This window comes from Chelonia mydas, chromosome 6, assembly GCF_015237465.2.
Source record: "Chelonia mydas isolate rCheMyd1 chromosome 6, rCheMyd1.pri.v2, whole genome shotgun sequence".
Lineage (NCBI taxonomy): Eukaryota > Metazoa > Chordata > Testudines > Cheloniidae > Chelonia > Chelonia mydas.
Window position 1 is genome coordinate 71,089,263 of NC_051246.2, and position 22,563 is coordinate 71,111,825.

Sequence of the window (22,563 nt, forward strand, 5' to 3'; positions counted from 1 at the left end):
ACAGTACATTTTAGGTACACTGGAAACAAATAACAATAATACTTGAACAAAAGCAACTTTTCCTTCTTCTTTGCCTTCACCTTGCCCCACTTAGTCGGGGTTGGAGGCTCTTGTTCTTTATCTCCAAGCATTCCTATTGAGTGCGTCTTCCAACATGTCCTCTTTACGAATATAGAACTACCTTTTTCTTGGTCTTCCTCATGGTCTTCGATCCATGACAACCAGATCTTATACTCTCTCACCAGCATACCCCATGTCTCATCATTTCATGTAACCCAGACATCTAGGTCAAAACTCCCTCAACTTTTCTATGATAGGGCTACCCACTTCATGGCTCATACGATTTCATTGTGTAGCCTATCAGCTCTTGTCTTACCCAGCATCCACCTGAGTATTCTTATTTCAGCAGTGTAACATCGTTGTTCTTCTGTCTTCCTACTTAGAGTATAGCAGTAAGAATATACTACTGAACAGGGTGGTGATAGTGACTGTGAAATGCTCAGGGAGATTATAAAAACAGAAAACCTAATAATAATGGGGAATTTCAATATCCCTTAATTTGACTGGCTACATGTCACCTCAGGACAGGATGAAGAGATAAAATGTTTAGACACCATTAATGAGTACTTCTTGGAGCAGCTAGTCCTGGAACCCTCAAGGGGAGAGGCAATTCTTGATTTAGTCCTAAGTGGAGCACAGTATCTGGTCCAAGAGGTGAATAAGCTGAACCACTAGGTAATAGCAACCACATTGTTATTAAATTTAACATTCTTGTTGGGGGAAAAATGTCAAAGAAACCCACCACAGTAGCATTTAACTTCAAAAAGGGAAACGACACAAAAATGAGAGAGCTAGTTAAATGGACATTAAAAGGAACAGTCACAAGATGGAAATGCCTCCAAGCTGCATGGAAACTATTTTAAAACACCATGTATACCCCAAAACTAAATGTACACCCCAAATTTAAAAAAACAGTCAGAGGATAAAAAATGCCACAATATCTAAACAACAGAGTAAAAGAGTCAGTTAAAGGCAAAAAAACTTCATTTAAAAACTGGAAGTTAAATCCTACAGAGGAAAATAGAAAGGAGCATAAACTCTGGCAAATCAAGTGTAAAAATATAATTAGGCAGTCCAAAAAAAGAATTTGAAGAGCAACTAACAAAAGACACAGAAACTAACTGCAAACATTTTTTAAGGACATCAGAAGCAGAAAGCCTGCCAAATAATCAGTGGGACCACTTGATGATCAAAGTACTAAAAAGCACTCAGGGAAGACAAAGCCATTGTGAAGAAGCTAAACACATTTTTTGCATCAGTCCTCACTGCAGAGGATGTGAGGGTGGCTCCCACACCTAAGCCATCCTTTTTAGGTGACAAATCTGAGGAACTCTCCAAAATTGAGGTGTCAATAGAGGAGGTATTGGAACAAATTGATAAACAGTAATAAGTTACCAGGACCAGATGTTTTCAGTCAAGAGTTCTGAAGGAACTCAAATATGAAAGTACAGAACTACTAACCGTGGTATGTAAGCTGTCGCTTAAATCAGACTCTGTACCAGGAGATGAGATGATAGCTAATGTAATGCTGATTTTTTTTAAATGTCTTCATTGGCAATCTCAGTCTGGTAAACCTAACTTCAGTACCAGGCAAATTGGTTGAAACTATTGTGAAGAAGAGAATTATCAGGCACATAGATGAACACGATACGCTTTTGTAAAGGGGAGTCATGCCTCACCAATCTATTAGAATTTTTTGAGCGTATCAACAAGCATGTGGATAATGATGAGCCAGGGGATATAGTGTACTAAGACTTTCAGAAAGCCTTTGATAAGGTCCGACAACACTGGCTTTTAAGCGAACTGTGCAGTCCTGGGATAAGAAGGAAGGTCCTCTCATAGATCAGTAACTGGTTAAGAGATAGGAAACAAAAAATAGGAAAGAAATGGTCAGTTTTCACAGTGGTGAGAGGTAAATAGCAAGGTCACCCAAAGATTTGTACTGGGACTAGTGCTGTTCAACATAGTCATGAATGATCTGGCAAATGGGTAAACAGTGAGGTGACAATGTTTGCAGATGATACAAAATAGTTAAGTCCACAGCAGACTGTGAAGAGTTACAAAGGGATCTCACAAAACTTGGTGACTGGGCAACACAATGGCAGATGAAATTGAATGCTGAAAAATGCAAAATAATACACATTGGAAAACATGATCCCAACTATACATACAAAATGATGGGGTCTAAATTAGCTATTACCACTGAAGGAAGATCCTGGAGTCGTTGTGGATAGTTCTCTGAAAACATCCACTCAATGTGCAGCGTCAGACAAAAAAGCTAACAGAATGTTTGGAATCATTAGGAAAAGGATAGATAATGAGTCAGAAAATATCATAATGCCCTTATATAAATCCATGGTACACCCAAGCATTAAATACTCCATATACTTCTGGTCACCCCATCTTGAAAAGATATATTAGAATTGGAAAAAATAAAATAATTAGAATTGCCAGAGAAGGGCAACAACAATATGGAACAACTTCCATATGAGGAGAGATTAAAAAGATGGGGACTGTTCATCTTACAAAAGACAGGTTTCAGAGTAACAGCCGTGTTAGTCTGTATTCGCAAAAAGAAAAGGAGTACTTGTGGCACCTTAGAGACTAACCAATTTATTTGAGCATAAGCTTTCTTGAGCTACAGCTCACTTCATCGGATGCATGCAGTGGAAAATACAGTGGGGAGATTTTATATACACAGAACATGAAACAATGGGTGTTACCAAACACCCATTTTTTCATGCTTTGTGTGTATAAAAAGATCTTGTGTACTTTCCACAGTATGCATCCGAAGTGAGCTGTAGCTCACGAAAGCTTATGCTCAAATAAATTGGTTAGTCTCTAAGGTGCCACAAGTACTCCTTTTCTTTTTGGAATTAATTTGCAAACTTGACACCATTAACTTAGGCTTGAATAAAGACCTGGGAGTGGATGTCATTGCACAAAGTAAAACTATTTCCCCATTTTTATTCCCCCCCTCCCGCCCTGTTCCTTATACATTCTTGTCAACTGCTGAAAATGGCCCACCTTGATTATCACTACAAAAGATGTGGGGGGTTTTTTTCTTCTCCGGCTTGTAGTAGCTCACCTTACCGGATCACTCTCGTTAGTGTGCATGGTAACACCCATTGTTTCATGTTCTGTGTATATAAAATCTCCCCACTGTATTTTCCACTGCATGCATCCGATGAAGTGAGCTGTAGCTCATGAAAGCTTATGCTCAAATAAATTGGTTAGTCTCTAAGGTGCCACAAGTACTCCTTTTCTTCTTACAAAAGAGACAACTAATAGGTAAGGCTATCATTTTGTCAAAGAGCTCGCAGAAGTCACGGAATCCGTGACTTCAGCCCACAGCGGCTGGGAGCTGCAGGGTCTTCCTGCCATCTGTGGCGGTCAGGAGCTGTGAGGTACTGTGGGGGCCCCAGGAGCTGTGAGCCGCTGTGGCTAGGGTGTCCAGGTGTCCAGTTTTTGACCGGAATATCTGGTTGAAAAGGGATCCTGCCCCAGCCCAGAGCACCCTCCTACATCCCAAACCCGTCATCCCGAGCTGGAGCCCTCACCCTCCCCCATAGCCCAATCCCTTGCCCCATCCCTGATGCCCCACCCCAGAGTCTACACCCCCAACCAGAGCCCTTAGACCCCCTGCACCCCAACTCCCTGCCCCAGCCCAGAGCTCCCTCCTGCACTCCAAACCCCTCAGCCCCTGTCTGGAGCCCTCTCCTGCACCCCAAATCCCTCATCCCTGGCACCACATCAGAACCCACACCCCCAGCCGGAGCCCTACCCCCCCCCTCCCCGCACCCCAACTCCCTGCCTCAGCCTGGAGCCCCCTCCCATACTCCAAACCCCTCAGTCCCAGCCTCCTACACCCCTAATCCCTCATCCTCGGCCCCACATCAGAGCCCTCACCCTCCCCTCCCTGCATCCTAACACTCTGCCCCAGCCTGGAGCCCCCTCCCACATCCTGAACCCCTCATTTCTTGCCCCACCCCAGAACCTGCACCCCCAGCCAAAGCCCTCACCCCTTCCACACCCCAGCCCCCTGAGCCAGCCCAGTGAAAATGAGTGAGTGAGGGTGGGAAGAGCAAGTGACAGAGGGAGGGGGGATGGAGTGAGTGGGGGTGGGTCCTCGGAGAAGGGGCAGGGAATGGGCAGGGCCTCAGAGGAGGGGAGGGGTAGGGGTGGGGCAAGGGTGTTCTGCTTTGTGTGAGTAGAAAGTGGGCAACCCTAGCTGCGGGCGGTGTGGGAATCCACAGCTCCTGGCTGCCACAGGCAGAGGAGGGCTCTGAGCTGAGCACCTCACAGCCACTGTGGGTGGCGGGGGCTCCCTGGAGCTCCGAGTGACCACGGGCAGTGGGGCTACCCCGCAGCTCTGAACTGTGGGCAGTGGGGGACTCAGAGCTCTGAGCCGGGGCCCCCACAGCTACCCAGCCGCTGCGGGCAGTGTGGGGACTCCACAGCTCCCCATTTTGTCATGGATATTTTTAAGTCACAGTCAGGTCATGGGCTTCTGTGAATTTTTCTTTATTGCCCGTGACCTGTCCGTGATTTTTATTAAAAATATCTGTGACAAAATCTTAGCCTTACTAATAGGAGTTATGATAGAGGTCTATAAAATCATGAATAATGTGGAGAAAGTGAATAGGGAAGTGTTATTTACCCGTTCACATAACAACAGAAGCAGGGGTCTCCCAATGAAATTAATGGACAGCAAGTTTAAAATAAACATAAGGAAGTATTTCTGCATACAATACACAGTCAACCTGTGGAACTTGTTGCCAGGGGATGGTGTGAAGGTCAAAAGTATAACTGGGTTCCAAAAAAGAATTAGATACGTTCATGCAGGATAGGTCCATCAGTAGCTATTAGCCAAGATAGTCAGGGACACAACCCAATGCTCTCGGTGTCCCTAAAACTCTGACTGCTGGAGGCTGGGACTGGATGACAGGTGATGGATCACTTGATAATAGCCCTGTTGTGCTCATTCTCTCTGAAGCATCTGGCACCTGTCACTATCAGAAGACAGGATACTGGGCTAGATGGACTATTGGTCTGACCAAGTATGGATATTCTTATGTTCTTTATTGGCCAGCATTCTTCATTGGCCAGCCATACATCACGACAGACCTAATCATGTCTTATACACCTTGCACTTTAGTTTACTTAGCATACTCTTACTGCAAAATAAGCCAGCTGCCTCCACTTGCACCAAGCGCTCTCCATGTGATTCCTAACATCTGCATCAACATTCCCATCATGGCTCAGCACTGAACTATGGTATTTGAATTGTTGCACACACTTTAACTCTATACCAACTAGTTTTACTGGCTTCTCATTGTCCCTCTTAATAAAGCATCACGTGGATTCCATCTTTTGTTAGTTAAACTATTTTCTTCTACTGCTGCCCTCCATTCTTCTAGATCTCTTTCCAGTTTGTATTTATCTTCATGGCACAATATAATGGCATTGGTGAAAAGCATGCTCCATACAGCCTCTCCCCAAACCCCTTGTGTGAAGGAGTCAATTACAATCGGGAATAGAAATAGATTTAGGACTGATCCTTGATGGAGACCTACCTTCACAGTGAATGGCTCACAGTCGTCACAACTGCTTCTTGCTGCTGTTGTGCTACCCTTGCAAATGTCCATAATAGTCTGAACATATGTCTCCAGCAGATGGTGCAAATGTAGACACCGCCATATCACTCGGGTCTCTGTGAACTCTGTAAGAAGCCTTCTCTAAGTCCACAACTAAATGAAATTTCTTGTATTTCTCCCTGTACTTCTCCTGCAATGTGTGGGCTGCAAACATTGCATCCAGCATTGACCCTTCTGGCATAAACTTGACTTGGTTGTCACTTATTGATGCTCCAGTTGCTTGAAGTGTCTTTTCTCACTAATTCTTTCCAGCCATTTCATCACATGACTCATTAACTTGAGGGGTCAGTGTGATGGGGTGTACCAGGCCCCCTGCTGGAGGCCCCACGGTCCTATTGCACCTTGCCCCAGGAAAGCAGTGGCAAAGGTCGGTCCTCCAGACCCGCCTAAAGAGGCTTCATAGAAGCAGACAATCACAGCCCAGCAGGCTCAGATAAAAGGAGCTGCAGGGCCTTAGCAGCTTAGTGCCTGGCTGGGACCAGAGGGCCAAGGAAGGGTCCTCTCTGGCCACAGGAGCCTGAGGGATAGCCAGTTTGTTCTGGCTGCATTTTGCTTAGCTGGGTTTGCAGGAAGAGAGAGGCCCCAAGAACCTTAACCCTGAAGTAAGGGTGAAGAAAAAATGGGCTAGATAGGAAGAGGCCCAGGGAAGAATCAGCAATGAATTGAGATTGAGCAGTGCATAGCTGCTGTTTTTAGGGTGCCTAGATTGGAACCTGGGTGTCAGGAGACCGGGTTGTAGGCAGTCAGGCCTAGTGGTTGGAGTCTGACAGCAGGACCCAGGGGTTGAGACAGGTCCAGAACCAGGAAGCAGGGCTAAAGGTCAGAACTGGAGTCAGAGTCCGAATGCCAGAGCCAAGGGTCAAGACAAAGTGGGTGTTGGGAATCAGAACCGAGGGTTGGAACTGGATTACCGGGAGTCAGAGAAGCCAGGAGCAAGGCTGGGACAGGATAGGAACAAGGCTGGGTACAGGGCAGGATCCGGGCTGGAGCAGTGGAGGACCAGAGCAGGAGCAGGGCTTTGCAAGAGATGCGCACAGGGAGGCAGAGGGTCTGTTGGCACGTGCTTTGAGCAGCCAGCGAGCTATTCATGCTGAGGTTCCTCAGCCAATCAGGCATGGCAGTCCATCAGGCAGCCTAGCTGGCTCATTAGGGTGTCAGGAGTACTGAGCAGTGTCGCCTGCAGGGTCTTACTCCTGCCACTGGAGTAGTGGGCAGGTCTGGGTTCCCCTATCGGCTAAAAGCAAAGCAATGTAAATCACATAAAAGGGCCAGGGCTGAGCTAGGAACCCAAACAAAGGGCTGCATTTAAAGGAGACCAGAGCCAGGACTGAAGACTCTTCTAAGCACAAATAGACTGTTCGTTTATCAGACAGTTTAATACCCCTAAGGGATTCATTTGGGCTTTGTGACTTGGTCGGAGGGCCAAGTGAGGTCAACAAAGCTACAGGAGGTGATAGCAGTGGAAAAAGCTTGCAGTACTGGAGCAGCAGCAGCAGGACGTGCACAAGAAGCAAGTGCCCCTCCCCATTACAGTTAGTAATTACTACATTCTTCCACATCCCCTTTATGCTTGAAGATAGAGACCATATGCTCTTCCCCCATTAGCTGGGTATTTTTTTCAGTCTGGAGGATTAATTTAAAGAAGTTCATCATCATCATCATCACCACCACTGCCTCATGGCCCAGTGATTTAAATACCTCAATTGCTACACCATCTGGTCCCTCTCCCTTCCCATGTGTCATCTTTGGTGCTGTCTGACTCACTAACACAGTGATAGCTCTTGTGAGGTTGTTGTTTGCACATACTTAGCTCAATGATTTCCTCAAATTCTCTCCATTGAGCAGTTTCTCATAAAACCACTGACGTCTCCTCATGATTTTGCTACCTTCCACCAGTACTCTTCCATTTTTGTTTTTGATACACTCCACAACTCCCAAATCCCTAGTGCTTCTTTGTCTGATCCTCATGAACCTCTATATTCCATTTTGCCCTTCCTTCCTCGATAATCCTACATATAAAGCTTTAAGTGCCTGATCCTTAGCTTCTGCAACCATTATTTTCACCTTTTTCTTTACCAGCCTATATTCCTCATAACTGTCCACTGTTCTTACTTTCTGCCATCACTTAAACCTTCCCTCCTTTTTTTCTTTTCTGTTTCCTGCACATCATTAGACCACTACCATATCTTCTTTCATTTGTCCACACACAGCTTGTGAGCTTTCTGTATTACATGTGGATATTTTTCTCCAAACCTCATTGGTATCATTGTGGCTGGTTTGGTCATTGTCTTACCTCTGTAGAACCTCATCCTTAAATCTCAGACTAACTTCCCTATCTGCAGGCCTCCACCACTTTAGCCTTTGTTCCACAGCTCATCTTTTAGTGTCCCCTCCCCCACCCCAATTGCCTTTTTCACCTAGAAGTCTGTTACATGCAACCTATGTTGCTCTGCAATCTGCTCTCCTGGGATCACTTTAAAGTCTCACATTTTTTTAGATCTCTTCTCCTTGTCAGGAAGTAATCTGTCTGGGACCTGTTGGCACTGCTCCTGTATATAACTAAGTGGTTCTCCCTCTTTGTGAAATATATATTGGCAACAATCAGGCCATGGGCTCTGGCTAACTCTAAGATATCCTCACCAGCTTCATTTCTGGTACCAAAGCTTCATCCTCTGGCAGTCGTTCTAGCTCTCACTGTGTTCTCTCATATCTATTGAGATCTGCTATGATAATCAGGTACTCAGAATGTGGTACTTCACTTATCACTTGGCCCATGCTATGTGGAACTCCACCTTCTCCTCTCTCATACAGCCAACCTGTGGCACATATCAGCATATAACATACAATTTTTGGTCTCCGTCAGTGCTGTTCTAACTTTCATCAGCTGGTCGCTCTTTCTTTGGATGTCCACTATCATATCCTGTAATATTTCTGCTACTATTATTCCTACGCTATTCCTCTTCGCTGCTGAGCATCATCTTGTAGCCTCCTTGATGTACGTGGATTTCAGTCCCTTCCATTTTGTCTCTTGTATACAGGCAATGTGCACTCTCCTTCCCTTCATCATCTCAACTACTACTTTTTGTTTCCTTTTCATTGTTCAGGCATTCAGGGAAACCAGACGTTACTCTTAGGCTTGCCACTTTTAGCCATATGTACCACAATATGGTAACTTGACCATTTTCCAGAGTCGTCAGACAAAGAGGTTGTGTGTCACTTCTGGGTAGGGTGACCATATTTCCCTATGCTGAATACAGGACACCTGGTAAAATTACTCATATTCAAGTGAGTTCAATGGCAATCAATAGGAACTATGCAGTACAAACATTCAAATTAACATCAAGTTGACTGAGCCCCTGTTAAAAAGAAATACTGAGTAGTTGGATTCTTTTTATTTACCTTCTTATCTTTAAGGCTTTAGGGTTCATATGGGGAGGGGTGACATCCCCCCCATCCACACTTCTGTACACCTCTCTCACACGGGGAGTGACCGACCTACCCCACCCTCCCTGCCTGGCGCTCTCTGCCCTCCATGCCTGGCTGGGCCCCTGGGATGGACCCGCCTCTCCTGGCATGGGAGGGATGGGAACCCCAGATTTGTGCCAGGGTTCACACCAGAATGTGACCAGCCGCAGCCTTTCCGCACTGTACGGGAGGGAAGGGACAGGAGCTGCTTCCAGCCACAGGGGAGGAGTGGGGGGGAAAGGAATGACCTGACAAAGGTCTTTGCAGAGCTCATTTCTTCTCTCCCCTTGTCCTTTCCTCCTCGCACAGTGTCAAAAGACAGCTAACACCTCCAGGCTGCTATTGGCCGCCAACATAATCCAACTGCCTCCGGCTACAGCGTGGGCTGGAAGGGGTTAAGCCCTAAGGATGCATTGTGCACCAGGGCCCAGGGAACCTGACTGCAGGGGCTTCATGGAACCTAGCCAGGGAAGTTGCTCAGCAGGGGAGGGTGTCTAGGGGGCGGAGCAGCCCCGCGCTCTCTGGGGGCAGGACCCTGGGCGAGGGGGGTTAGGAGAAGAGGGTGCTAAGCTCCTGCTCTGGGGCGGGAACAGGCTGGAAATCACTCCCTGCCCCCACTCCAGAGCTTAGCTGAAGGGCGGATAAGCTTCCCCATACCAGCGCTGTGCGGGGCATTGGCACATACAGGGCTTGGCTCCTCCTGACCAGTGCCCTGGGCCGGAGGGTCTTGGGCTTTCCCGGGGCACCAGCCCAGCCAGAGGCAGTGGGGGAAGGAAGGAGTCTGCTGGCCAGGCTGTTGATGAGCTGAGCACTCTGACCAGGGGCAGGTTCTCTTCACAGCGCTGGGAGCGGGATGCACCCCGCAGGGGAGATATGGAGGAGCAGCGGGGCTGTGGGGGGGCAAGGGACAAAGCAGGGAGAGGACAGCAAGAGGGGGAGCGTGTAAAGGGCCAATGGGTGGGCAGCAGAGGCAACATGTAACTGGCTGCCGCCTGGTGCCTGCCGCACTCACCAGCCACCACAGCGCACAGCCAGCACCGGCCGGAAATGGGATGGGGGGGCGGAGCCCTGGTGACCGAGAGCCAGCACGGGGGCAGGGGCTGCGCTGACAGACTAGCAGGGGGAGCGGCTGGCCCCACGTGCTGCATCTTTTCCTCGTCACCAGCCTTGCACATCTACCGCCATCATCGGCCACTGGGCCCCCACCCACTCACTGCTGGTGGGCAGGTGGCTGGCTAGCAGGAATCCAGCCAGCAGCAGGACCCGTCAGTACTGATGTGGGGGAGACAGAAAATATGGGACAGTTTGCCCATTTTTAAGAAAAAGTTGGGACACCTGCAGGAGGGCTTAAATATGGGACTGTCCCTTTAAAAATGGGACATCTGGTCACCCTACTTCTGGGGGACACCTTACCCTTTGTGTTGATATACTTATTGAAGATGAAGACCTGTGGAACATGTGTGAATGACACAACTTTTACAAACTGGTTAGCCACGCTTGACATTCTTGGTTTGAAATTGAAGTTTTTCCTTCTCCTAGGTGGACTGCCTGCATGGTTAGAGAGCCCCATCTGCCTTGGGCAAGCTGCTTATAATGCACCAGACCCTCATCCTCCCCCCACCCCCCCACACACTTCCAGTTAAAAACACCTCTGCCATGAGAAGGCAAGTGGTAGGAGTTTGGCTGTTAGAAGCTATGTATTGAGCCAGCTATATGAGGCATTTTCTAGGGCAGTAGTGGGCAACCTGTGGCCCACGGGCTGCAAATGGCCCGTCAGGGTAATCCAGTGGCAGGCTGTGAGACAGTTTGTTTACACTGACCATCCGCAGGCACGGCCGCCCGCAGCTCCCAGTGACTGCGGTTCACCATTCCCAGCCAACGGGAGCTGCAGGAAACAGTGGCCAGCACGTCCTTGCAGCCCGCAACGCTTCCCGCAGCTCCCTGTGGCCAGGAATGGCGACCCGCGGACACTGGGAACTGTCGATGGCCGTGCCAGCAGGTGGTCAATGTAAACAAACTGTCTTGCGGCCCGCCAGTGGATTACCCTGACGGGCCGCGTGCGGCCCATGGGCTGCAGGTTGCCCACCACTGTTCTACGGGGAGCTCATCCTTCGACCCATCTTGGCTTCAAAAACTCTTTAGGAGGAACAAAAGCAACTGAACTTATAATAAGTCCTTCCCTTCTCTATTCCAAATCTATTCCAAATAGAGAAGGCCTGAGCTACAGAGGTTGGGTCCAAATCAGATTCTAAACTTCTCCAGTGTCCAGGAGTCTGTGTATGTATTTCAATTTTGACCTTGTCAGAAGAAAGACTGTAGTTGTGATTTGGAACTGGATTGGGTCTAGTGTTTCATTTCAGGTTCTTCTAAATGTTCATATGTCATTTGCTTTGCAGTAACTTGCTCTCTTTGTATTGAACAGATTCCTGTGGTGGCCATCATGACAACAGGTGGTGGAATGAGATCACTGACAACGTCATATGGCAGTCTATTGGGTCTCCAGAAGTTAAATGTCATAGACTGTTCTATGTACCTGACTGGTTTGTCTGGCACAACATGGTAAGGAAGACGTGAGCAGAGTTTCTCTATGCTGCTGATACAAAGATCTATGCTAAAGAAATATTATGGAGCTGCCAGTAGCAGCTCTCCCGTAGCCAGCGTTGTGACCCAAGCCCTATTTTTGATCCATTTTGCCAGAAAAATCTCTTTTCTGGAGTGGGGAATTTTTATAGTTAATGTCAGCACAGAAGTATATGTTTAAAAAAATATTTTAGGGAAATTGGCCGGTCATTTTAAATTTACCAGGCAGGGGAAATGTAATGTTTGTGATTTTAAAAAAATGTAATGTTTTTTGGGGAACCTAGAACTCAAAGGCAGCATAGATTTAGGACATTAAACCTTTGGTGAAGTTTACATTAACCCTTCAAACTGAAAATGTTAAGTTTAGCACCTTCTCTAATAAACTCCTCAGTTTGTTTTTGTTTTTTCCCCTTCAATATATTTCCCAGGACTATGGCAAATTTGTACAGAGATGCTGATTGGTCACAGAAGGATCTGTCTGGGAAAATCAATGAAGCTCGAAAACATGTGACCAAATGCAAGATGGGTTCTTTTTCCATGGAGCGTATCAAGTATTATAACAAGCAGCTGTGTCAGCGGAAACAAGAAGGACACAGGACATCTTCTATAGATCTATGGGGGCTCATTGTTGAATATTTGTTACATGATGGGGTACAGTATGTCAAAGCATGGTTTTATTAAATCATTATGGTGATTAATATTGCACTAATAATCTTATCCTTATGGCTGAGGAAACACTTCCCTTAAAAGCCACTCAGTTTTCAGAGGCTTATAACTTTCTGAAACTGACCCATTTGGGACAATATTTTTTCATGCTTGTTCTCAATGCAGGGTGGGGGGAGTGACCATTTTCACTAGTAGGTTTTTGGATGCTTTTTGTTGGAAAAATCACATTTTGAAAACGTAATAGTTAAGTGCTGTAGGCATATTTTGAAGATGATTTCTTTAGAAATAATTAAATTATAAGTGTTTTAGAACAGCAAACAGTAGGCTATTATCCACTCATTTTTCACAGCACATGCAATTGCAGTATTCCTGATACAAGCATGCCCAGTCCTGTGTACAGCTGCAGTATTGTACATTAAACTAGGATGTCAGCTGGTTAGGAGACTCATTTTTAACTTAGACCACTCCAGAGTCTCTACGCTGTAGGCATCTCTTTCTCCTTTTTAGACATTCCCTATCATGTTGGTCTGAAAGTGCCATCAAATCATGTACCATGTAATTATCAAGAACTTGCAGCCATCATGGTTATCAGCTGTTCATGAGAATTTTGGAGAGTATGGAAGATCCCAGACATATTAACCCCTGCATACAGTGCAGTCATATAATGGAGAACGTGGCTGAAATGCAGGCATTTTACTGTATTCTAAGTACAGATATAGTGAGTAGATTCCTGTGTCAGTTCCTTCCCCCCACCCGCCCTCAATTTAGATACTTTTCTTGTAAAAACAGAAAGACAACCATAAACTCTCGGATCAGCGACAGGCAGTGCATCAGGGTCAGAACCCACTGCCCATCTACGTGGCAATCAATGTCAAGGACAACTATAGCACTTTGGATTTCAAAGGTAAAGATATTCCAGAGCTGTACTTGATCTTAAGTCTAGGAAGCGGCTCAGTTTTGTGTGTAAGACCTCATATAGATTACATAAAACCCCCTCTAAATTAAAGACCAGATCATGGCCTGGTAAAAATTGGCATAGTTCCACTGAAGTCAATGGAGCTTCATCAGCTTATACCAGCTGGCATTTTGTAATCACTAGTTTTAATTTTTGTGATGTTTCTATATTTCTGGTGTTTGTGCCGGATCAGAAATGTTTGGAATAAACTTTCAGTGGTTCAACCTTTTTTTTAACGCATTGTATCCATTTGATAACAGCATAACTCTTTATCCTCAGCACGGGGTCTGCTCTAAAAGATTTGTTGGGGTTTTGTTTTTGTCTTTTTGTTTGTGGCTCTGTTTGCAGAATGGCTGGAATTCACCCCATATGAAGTTGGATTCATGAAATATGGAGCCTTCATTCGCTCTGAGGACTTTGGAAGCGAGTTTTTCATGGGTCGGCTGATGAAGAGGCTCCCAGAATCCCGGATCTCCTACTTAGAAGGTGATTTATTGTCCTGGAAAATTATATAAACCGGGCACTGGTGAATCACTGGTATGTGATTGGCAGCAATGGTACAGTATCACCTGCCAGAATATGTGCCAGTACCTTATATGAATTAACATTTAATAAAATGGTTTCCTTTGCATTGTTAAAGCAGGAAACTTAAAATAACAGGTGAATGGCAACCACTAGACTTTAAACATTTTCTATCTGAAATTTTCTAATTGATTTTGCATAACAATACAGTTTACCACCAGTCCAAGAGTGAAATCCTGGCCCACTGTGAAGTCAATAGGAATTTTCCATTTATTTCAACTGGACCAGGATTTCATCCAGAGGCCGTATCTACACTGTACACTCGGGGTGTGATTCTCAGCTCGCACACACATATGCTAGCTCTTATCTGAGTTAGCATGCTAAAAATAGTGTAGCCATGGTGCCAAGGGCAGTGGCAGTGGTGGCATGGATTAGCCACCCTGAATATGTACCTGTGTGTGTGTGTAGTTCGTCGGTTCGACAGTGATGTTTTCATTCTATCTCTTTTTGTGGATTCCGCAGTGACTCTGAAGTCCCAAATGTGACGCGCATGCTCGTGACCATATAGGGCAGACAGTCATTGGGGAGCATCTTGGTAGCTATAGCGGTAGTATGACGCTTTTCCCTGGCAGCTAACAATTGATTATTTCTGTCCTCTTCAAAGGCTTGGAAAGCTCTGAGTGTTGTGTGCTGCCCTGCTGATCTATTTAACTCAGCCTTCTCAAGATCTTTCGGTTTAATTGCACCAAAGTGTATGCTGTTCTTGATGCTGTCCTTGTAGTGCTTTCTGGGGCGGCCTTGATTCCGGTGTCCTTGTGCCAATTCTCCATAGAAAATTTTTCTAGGGAGTCGATATTCAGACATCCTAATGATGTGTCCAACCCAGTGTAGTTGGGCTTTTATCCGCATGGCCTCAATACTTGTGGCATTTGGCTTTTGGGGAACCTCCAGCTTGGTTATTTTGTCCTGCCAGCGGATCCCCATAATGGCATGCAGAGACCGCATATGGAAAGCCTCTAGCTGTTGGATATGCCATATGTATGGTGTCCAGCTCTCACAGCCATAGAGGAGAGATGTGAGCATAAAAGCATTATAAAGTTTTATTTTTGTTGAGAGGGTTATGTTGTGGGATTTCAGGACTTTGTTACATAGCTTTCCTAATGACTGAGAAGCTTTCTGTATCCTGTTCGTGATCTGTTTAGTGAGAGACCCCTCATTGGAGATATTGCTGCTGTGATGGGTAAAATTGTCAACTTGCTTTAGTTGGATTCCATTACTGGAGGTGCTGGGGGATATGGCAGAGAGCAGTGAAGATAATTGATGCAACACCACAGTTTTCTCAAGGCTGATTGTGAGGCCAAACAATTTTGATGCTTCAGTGAAGCGATCTACAATGAACTGCAGATCTCCCTCTGGGTGTGGTAGGAGAACATAAGCATCTACAAAGACTGCCTCTCTTAGTAGTAGTTCTGTTGCTTTCCTTTTTGCTTTAAGCCTCATAAGATTGAAGACTGAGCCGTTGTGTCCGTATCTGATGTATATGCCTCGGTTGAGCCCATCTGTAGCATGGTTGAGAACTTGGGTGAAGAAGAGGCTGAACAGTGCAGGGGGCAAGGACACAGCCTGGTCTGAGTCCATTTGAAATGGGAAAGGAGCCAGTGAGATCTCCATCTCTGTAACAGTGTGACAAAAGGTGACTAAATCTCACAAGTTCAGTGAAACGGGAATGCTCTGCAACACAAACACACCAGTGACATTTAGAAAATAATATAATAAAACTTGACCCTTCTGAGAATCTGACATACCAGTGCTGCCTGTATTTCAAAATTCTGCAGCGTTAATACACTCCTTGACGGGGGGAGAGAAATTAAGAGCTGTAAGCAACAGAGAAAAGAAAGATGCTGTGGGAAGGACGAGAATGGGTGATCTGGAGAGATACAAGAAGGCTTCCATCTTATGCGGGATTTGACCTGTAACCTTCACTGTGACAGACGATATGAATTAGAGCTAGGCAAAATTGTACTATTCAGGCAGAGACCTGTAAAGAACTGCACTGTCTGAGGAATTACTCGGGCGGGCTGGCGGGGTGGGGGTGGAAGTGCGGCATTGTGCCCCAGGAGTCATAAATTCCTTTTCAAGTCTCAGTTGTGCACGATTATGCAAGCTGCACCATGCTTTAAAGTGGTTAAAATTGTTCCCTTGGTGCACCAGGCCTGGTCTACAGAGAGAGCAGCATACATGAAAAGAGAGCATCCCTGTATTTCCGAGAGCGCAGGCACTGTCATGGCCCCTTTCAAGGCATAGGCAAGAGAGGAAAAGTGCTTGCATCCCGCCTGCACACCCGCACAAAGCCAGACACAATCTGGTTCTTAGAATCTAAAGACCCCCAAGTCAGATATTAAAAGCAGAAGTTTGGAATTGTGCAGACAGATGCCTGCAAAAAATAGAAGGTAACGGAACAACTTCAGATGGAAGGATAAAAAGGCAATTTTCAATTAAATGCTCCCACGACTGGAGCATAAAGGTCTCCATAAAATCTCTAGCATGGCCCACTCTCATAATTTTATCACAAATCTTGAGTTATTTGGTGTTTTTTTTTCTTGAAGCCTACAATCATGGGAGTACATGAGAATTGCAACTTTCATTTAAAAAAAATATTTCTTAGCCCTCATGGCTTTAAAGCAAACCTTGAAAATGTTCACAAAGAGTGCCCTAAAGATTTAAAAAAGCAGAAAACAAATATAAAGAACTCAACGTTTATTATTTAAAAACAAATCTCATGATTTTTAATCCAATCTTTTATGATTTTGGAGGGCCTGACTTAGGATTTTTTAATGTTTAGGGTTGGCAATACTGATATCGCTCTCCTTTCACAGGCATGTGGAGTAGTTTATTTTCCCTGAATCTGTTATATATCTGGAATTTGTCACACACTTCAGAGGACTTTTGGCACAGGTGGACCCGAGACAGAGTAAATGATATTGGTAAGTTACTTTATACCATTGCCTTACCATTTATTTATCATTACGCTTCACAACCATCTGTTGTATAAACCATGCACTTGCTTTTTGGAGTTTTATTTTTACAAATCTGCAGACGCATCATATCTTGCCTGGAAGGAACAAGTTTCAAAAGACTAATATTGACTACCATCATGGGATCATTTCTGAATAACCCATAGACTGCCCTTTGATCATGAGCAATAATCACTGAATATGTAAGAGAGTAAATATATTCAGGAATAACGATCCTGGTTTGCAGATAATTGGTGACACAAAAAACACCACATGAATATTTGCTGAATTTTTAATTCGACAAATACAGTTCAACTTGGCTTATTTTTCAGGATTATGATTTGTAGGTGGTGTGGCATTGAATGGCTTATTGGATGCTGAGGCTTTGTTTTTAATCCAGCCCTGGGGTATCTTAAGAAATTTTGTCTTAATAGAGCAAAAAAATATTTATCTACCTTTTATTAAGGTGCTCGTGAGACCTTTCATCATGGACACCATAAACTAATAGTGTAGAGATTGTTATTGTTTGTTATTGCTATTTTGGGGGCTCCTCAAAAACATTTATTTAGGCAAACAAACCCTTTAATTACTTCTTTTGCAGAGGAAGAGTCCGTCCTATCTATGAGGCCACACGAACAGAAGACTCAAGTATTCACCACGGCAAGCCCCCTCTCCCGTGCTCTTCGTAGTGCCATTACAGAGCGCACGTCAGTTGCCCAGTACCACAGTTTCCTGAAAGGCCTCCAGCTGCATAATGACTACCTAGAGAATGACAAGTTTTGTAGATGGAAAGGTAATAGCACTTACCTTTCAGCAGCATCCTTTGAAGGAATTTGGGGTCTGCAATATAGTGAGGAGATCTGCATGACTTGGGAGAGAATGAACGGATTTTATTTAACAACAAAACAAAACAGACAATGCCCACTTCCCCCTCGAAACCCCCCCTGCTTCCCTTCATATCAAAGTTTGAATCTACTTTTAAACAGAATTATTTGATGAATCAATTGAACTATACAGGGCTGAAAATCTTTAGTGACATGGATTTGATGGGGTTCAAGCTCATTTCTCTTTGGGCTGTAGCCAGTTGATTAAATCTCCATAGTTTGGCTCAGTGTGTTGGCAGCATTCATAGTCTTTATGAACAGAGAGGAGACATTAAGGCCCAGAGTCTCAAAGGTATTTAGGCACCTAACTCCAATGGGAGTTTGAGCGTCTGTGCCTTAATGGGTAGACAGAAGAAATCCTTGATCAGTAGAAGAGGGTGCCACTGCAGGTCAAAAGGACCAAATGCCGGCTTCCTAGAGACCCCCGATCTGCTTTTTTAATGCTCCAGTAAAGGATCTGCATTTTAAACAGAACGACAAATTAATTTATTTTTTACTGTTAGCAGCTAAATTCTGTGAGTATGTCTACGCTGCAATTAGACACCCGTGGCTGGCCCATACTGGCTTCTGGGGCTCGCGCTGCAGGGCTGTTTAATTGCAGTGAAGACTTCCAGGCTCTGGGACTCTCACAGGGTACCAGAGCCTGGCCTCCAGCCCAAGCCCAGTAGTCTTCACTGCAATTAAACAGACCCACAGCTTGAGCCCTGTGAGCGTGTCAGCTGGCACAGGCTAGCTGTAGGTTTTTAATTGCAATGTAAACATACACTGTATTGCACATTATTGGAAAAATGTGACCCGTCCTATGGCACTGTGGTAAAGTAAAATATAGACTGATCTTGTAATGGAAAAGCTTTCAAAGCCAGTACATCCATGAGAGAAATACCAAAAGGTATTTAGGAATTTGGTCACCCTTTCTAGTGTATTCATAGGAGAAGGGCTCCCAAGCCAGCAATCCAGAATCTTTATCCAAGTTCTTTGAATATTAATCTGATCCTGAACATGTAATGTGCAATGTAGTGTGTTAATGTTTTCTTGTAACTTTGCCTTAATAAAAAAAAATCAAATAAATGCATCCAAAAGAAAAACAAGTGGGAGGGAGGATGGTGGGCTAGCACAGTTTGAATGAGCCAGGTATAGAATGAACATGGAGAGTCTGACATCAGAAAAAATAGTTGTTCTAATTTAAGGCTGAGCAACAGTGATGTAAATAGTTTGTCAAATGTCTAATGAAATTAGAGATGTGGAATGGGGCTGCAGACCCTTTTTTCTTGAACACTGTGTTCATCAGAGCATCAGCAAACCGCTCTTCTGCGATTTCCCTTACGGCAAGAAATATATTCCTTTTAGATACTGTGCTGGACACATCACCCAACCAGCTGACTGAAACAGCAGAGTACTTGTCCCTGGTAGATACTGGATTCTTCATCAATACCAGCTGCCCTCCACTTCTGAGGCCAGAGAGGAAAGTGGACGTCATCCTGCATTTAAATTATAGTGCAGGATCACAGATACTGGTGAGAGAAATCAGTGTTTTCTGTTTTCTCCATTGATAGTCATTTATCTGTAAGTTTTTAACGATATTGTTCCTATTAAAAGCCCTGTGTTAAGTATTCTGAACCACAGTATTTTAGCTTAATGCTGTAGCTTAAAGTTGTATTCACACCCTGTAACCTAACCATTTTCTTTTGTGGTACTGAGTGTTTTTTGTTGAGTACTCCAGGAAAAATTTAAAAACCTGTCCATGTGTTTTCATATAATGCATGTTTCTCAAACCACATTCTTTCCAACAGGAAAGCCAGTCCTATCCCAGAGGTAGCCTAGTACAATTTAGTCTTAGTTGCTGTGCTTTTAGGAAATCCTGATCTCAGCCTAGTCTCTGGATTCTCATATTGTTCTCTTCCTTGATCCAGCCTCTGGATCAGTCCTGTAAGTACTACTCAGAACAAGGAATCCCATTCCCCAAAGTTGTGCTGAGCGAAGAAGAGAGGAAAAAGCTAAAGGAGTGCTACCTCTTTGATGATGCCGAAACTCCAGGAGCTCCCATATTGCTATTTTTCCCATTAGTGAATGACACCTACCAAAGTTACAAAGCACCTGGTAAGTTATCAACAGTAGCCAAACATTCAGCGAAGGCCATCCTGGCTAGCTTGTCAACTGATTGAATCTCACTCTTTAATTCATTCCTCTCCACTTGTTCATTTCCCTACAACAAACCTCTCCATTGCCTAACTTACCATTTTTACTTAGATCTACTACATATTTCTTATTAAGAAGAATAGGACCCTGTTTTATTTCTGTATTCACTTTCATCTGTTATACACCCCTAGTTATCTTGCTGTATATTAGTGTAAATTGTTGTAATAAAAATGCAAAATCTTTAAACTAAGGTGAAAGGAAATGTACATTTAAGGAGAAAACCCAAAATAATTACAAGCTTTCTTCTCTTTTAGCAGACTTTTCTTTCCTTCTTTTGGTGTCTCTAATATTGGGTCTCTGTCCCAAGTACTAAAAGGCTGGTGTCACAGCTCTGAGCCTTGATGGGTATGAGAGCTTTGTTTTCCTTGTAAATAACCTGTTCACTGACTGAATCGCTATTCCTCTTTTCAGTAGGAATAGCCTTTCCATTGAACGGGGCACTGTTTCACCTATTAAATACCTTTTGAGGCTTCTACTCTTCTTTCAGTTCCATTCCCCTTCTCCAAATCCTGCCATTTGCCATGTCAGTATTTCCCTTTCCTGCTTGAGTCACAGATGTGAAGACGTCTCTAAGACTGTTATGAGCAGACAACAGGAGACACTCATAGGGATAGTCACTTATACCCCTCCCTTCAGCACATCAGGCAACTGACATTCCCCTGATCCAGGGATCAAATTACTGGATTGCAACAGAAACACTTGTAAAACATGCCCAGAGCATTTAAATGGGTGAGCGCTCTTAGTGCAGAGAAATCTCCCTCTCTGGGCTGTTACTGGTGGTACATGACAGAGATAAGCCCAATACTACAGCAATTTCCTGTTGAATTTTTCCCTAGGTGTGAAGCGCTCCAGCTCAGAGATGGAGGAGGGCAAAGTTGATCTCACCAGTTGCTTTTCCCCCTATTCTACATATTCAGTCACATACAAGGAGCAAGATTATGATCAGCTGATTAAACTGACTGAATACAACATCCTGAATAACAAACACCTGATTCTTCAAGCCTTGCGTAAAGCAGTGGAACGGAAAAGGCAACATAAAAAATAGTCACCATGCCACCATGCCACCATGCCTTTATCCCTGGGAGGATGTTTTTGTATCCTCTGGCATATGGATAACCACAGCTTTTCTGAAGATTTCAATGGATTCCAGTTTGACCCTATTAACTGGCTGTCCCTGATGAGCAAAGGTCACCAAATAAGGAGAGATCTTCCTTGTTCCCCAAAGAATTTCATTGCTACAAAATTAATTTAGGAGAATAAAGTGCAATTTGTGGCATGTTGGAAATACAGTACATGGGTAGCCATACACAAGGAGCTGCAGTGGTGGTGGCATGGTCTAAATGCCTAGAGAGTGAGTTTAAAAATATATAAGTCCAAACTACAGTGTACACACTGGATTCAATTAATCTTTAAATAATACTAGTTTGGCCTTGTTTTAGTGGCTGTTCTGTGAACTATTGTCCATGTGCCAGAATGTGACTTGTTGCGCGAAGGTGCACTGTAGGGAAGAAGACTAGGAATCTTGCCAGTCAACCCATTCAAGGCTCAAGGACAGCTACCATCCCTTTGCTGAGGGGGAACACAAGGACTGCCTCTTAGATACTTACAGGTGGTCTTTAAGGTATAGTCTTGTTTTTGTTCCGAGATTGCTGCAGACCTCCCCCTTGGTGCCTACAGGGTTAGGCAGCAGCCAAGTGGGGATTTTGTTTGGATTGCAGTGGAGCCTAAAACTGGGATTTAGGTTTGTCTGAGGTTTAAGTTCCTAAGTACCTTTGTGGATCTGGTCCCTAGTTCTTGTAACACACACTGCTTAAGTTTATCTTGAACTGCCACTTCACATTGGTTTTTCAACATACAAACTGAAACTTCTAGTCTTTAAAGTAACATAGGTGCCCTTGTCATTATTATCTGTTTTTAATCAACAGTTCTAATTTAAAATAAAAATATATCCTGACTTGACCATTGTCTGGGACTTGATGGTATTTAAGGGTGATTTTAAAGGCAAACTGACCTAGAGTGCACTTTCCTTTTCTTCTTCACTCCATACCTGTGTAAAGCAACCTAGCAGGTGGTCATATATAACCACATGATCGGACAATTCTTTTTTATCACTACTCTTCTGTGTGGAGTCAGAGCATTAGAACCATGTGAATACTAGTTGGCATAGCCTGTTCAATCTGGCATCAATATGTTTAACAGCAGCTTCAAGTGTGTAGCTCTTATTTTTCTACAGCTCTGGTGATGGAGACTCAGAAGTATTGACTCCTTCAAATTCGTCTCCCCTCAGCACGCATTTCCTCTTTGGAGGGTCCTGATTGACTTTCATTTCTGAGTTTTAGTATAGAACTTTCAAGCTTTTGTAAATTCTCAGACAAGAGATCGACTCCTTGAAAAATAAGAGACTTCAGTCACAATTTTGATTAAAACCAGCATGAAATAAGATGTGCCTACATATTTATCTATCTTGATCTCCTTGAAAGGTTTTATTTTATATGCATTTCTGAGAGATTTCCCTAGGAGATTTTACAATTGCTTTGATAAAGTTTTTCATTGGTTATTAATAC

General features: G+C 44.3%; 1 protein-coding gene across 1 annotated transcript in view; it reads left to right on the forward strand.

The window, feature by feature from the left end:
• Window positions 1-21,957, forward strand: part of LOC102937553 (cytosolic phospholipase A2 epsilon) — a 39,392-nt gene extending 17,435 nt beyond the window's left edge. Inside the window, exons 13-21 of the mRNA XM_007055802.4 lie at window positions 11,605-11,741; window positions 12,191-12,413; window positions 13,218-13,332; window positions 13,732-13,869; window positions 16,782-16,889; window positions 17,521-17,712; window positions 19,151-19,317; window positions 19,714-19,900; window positions 20,836-21,957. Coding sequence (XP_007055864.2) covers window positions 11,605-11,741; window positions 12,191-12,413; window positions 13,218-13,332; window positions 13,732-13,869; window positions 16,782-16,889; window positions 17,521-17,712; window positions 19,151-19,317; window positions 19,714-19,900; window positions 20,836-21,044 — 1,476 coding nt within the window. The 3' untranslated portion in view covers window positions 21,045-21,957. The remainder of the gene's footprint in view (window positions 1-11,604; window positions 11,742-12,190; window positions 12,414-13,217; window positions 13,333-13,731; window positions 13,870-16,781; window positions 16,890-17,520; window positions 17,713-19,150; window positions 19,318-19,713; window positions 19,901-20,835) is intronic.
• Window positions 21,958-22,563: the final 606 nt, after the last annotated feature.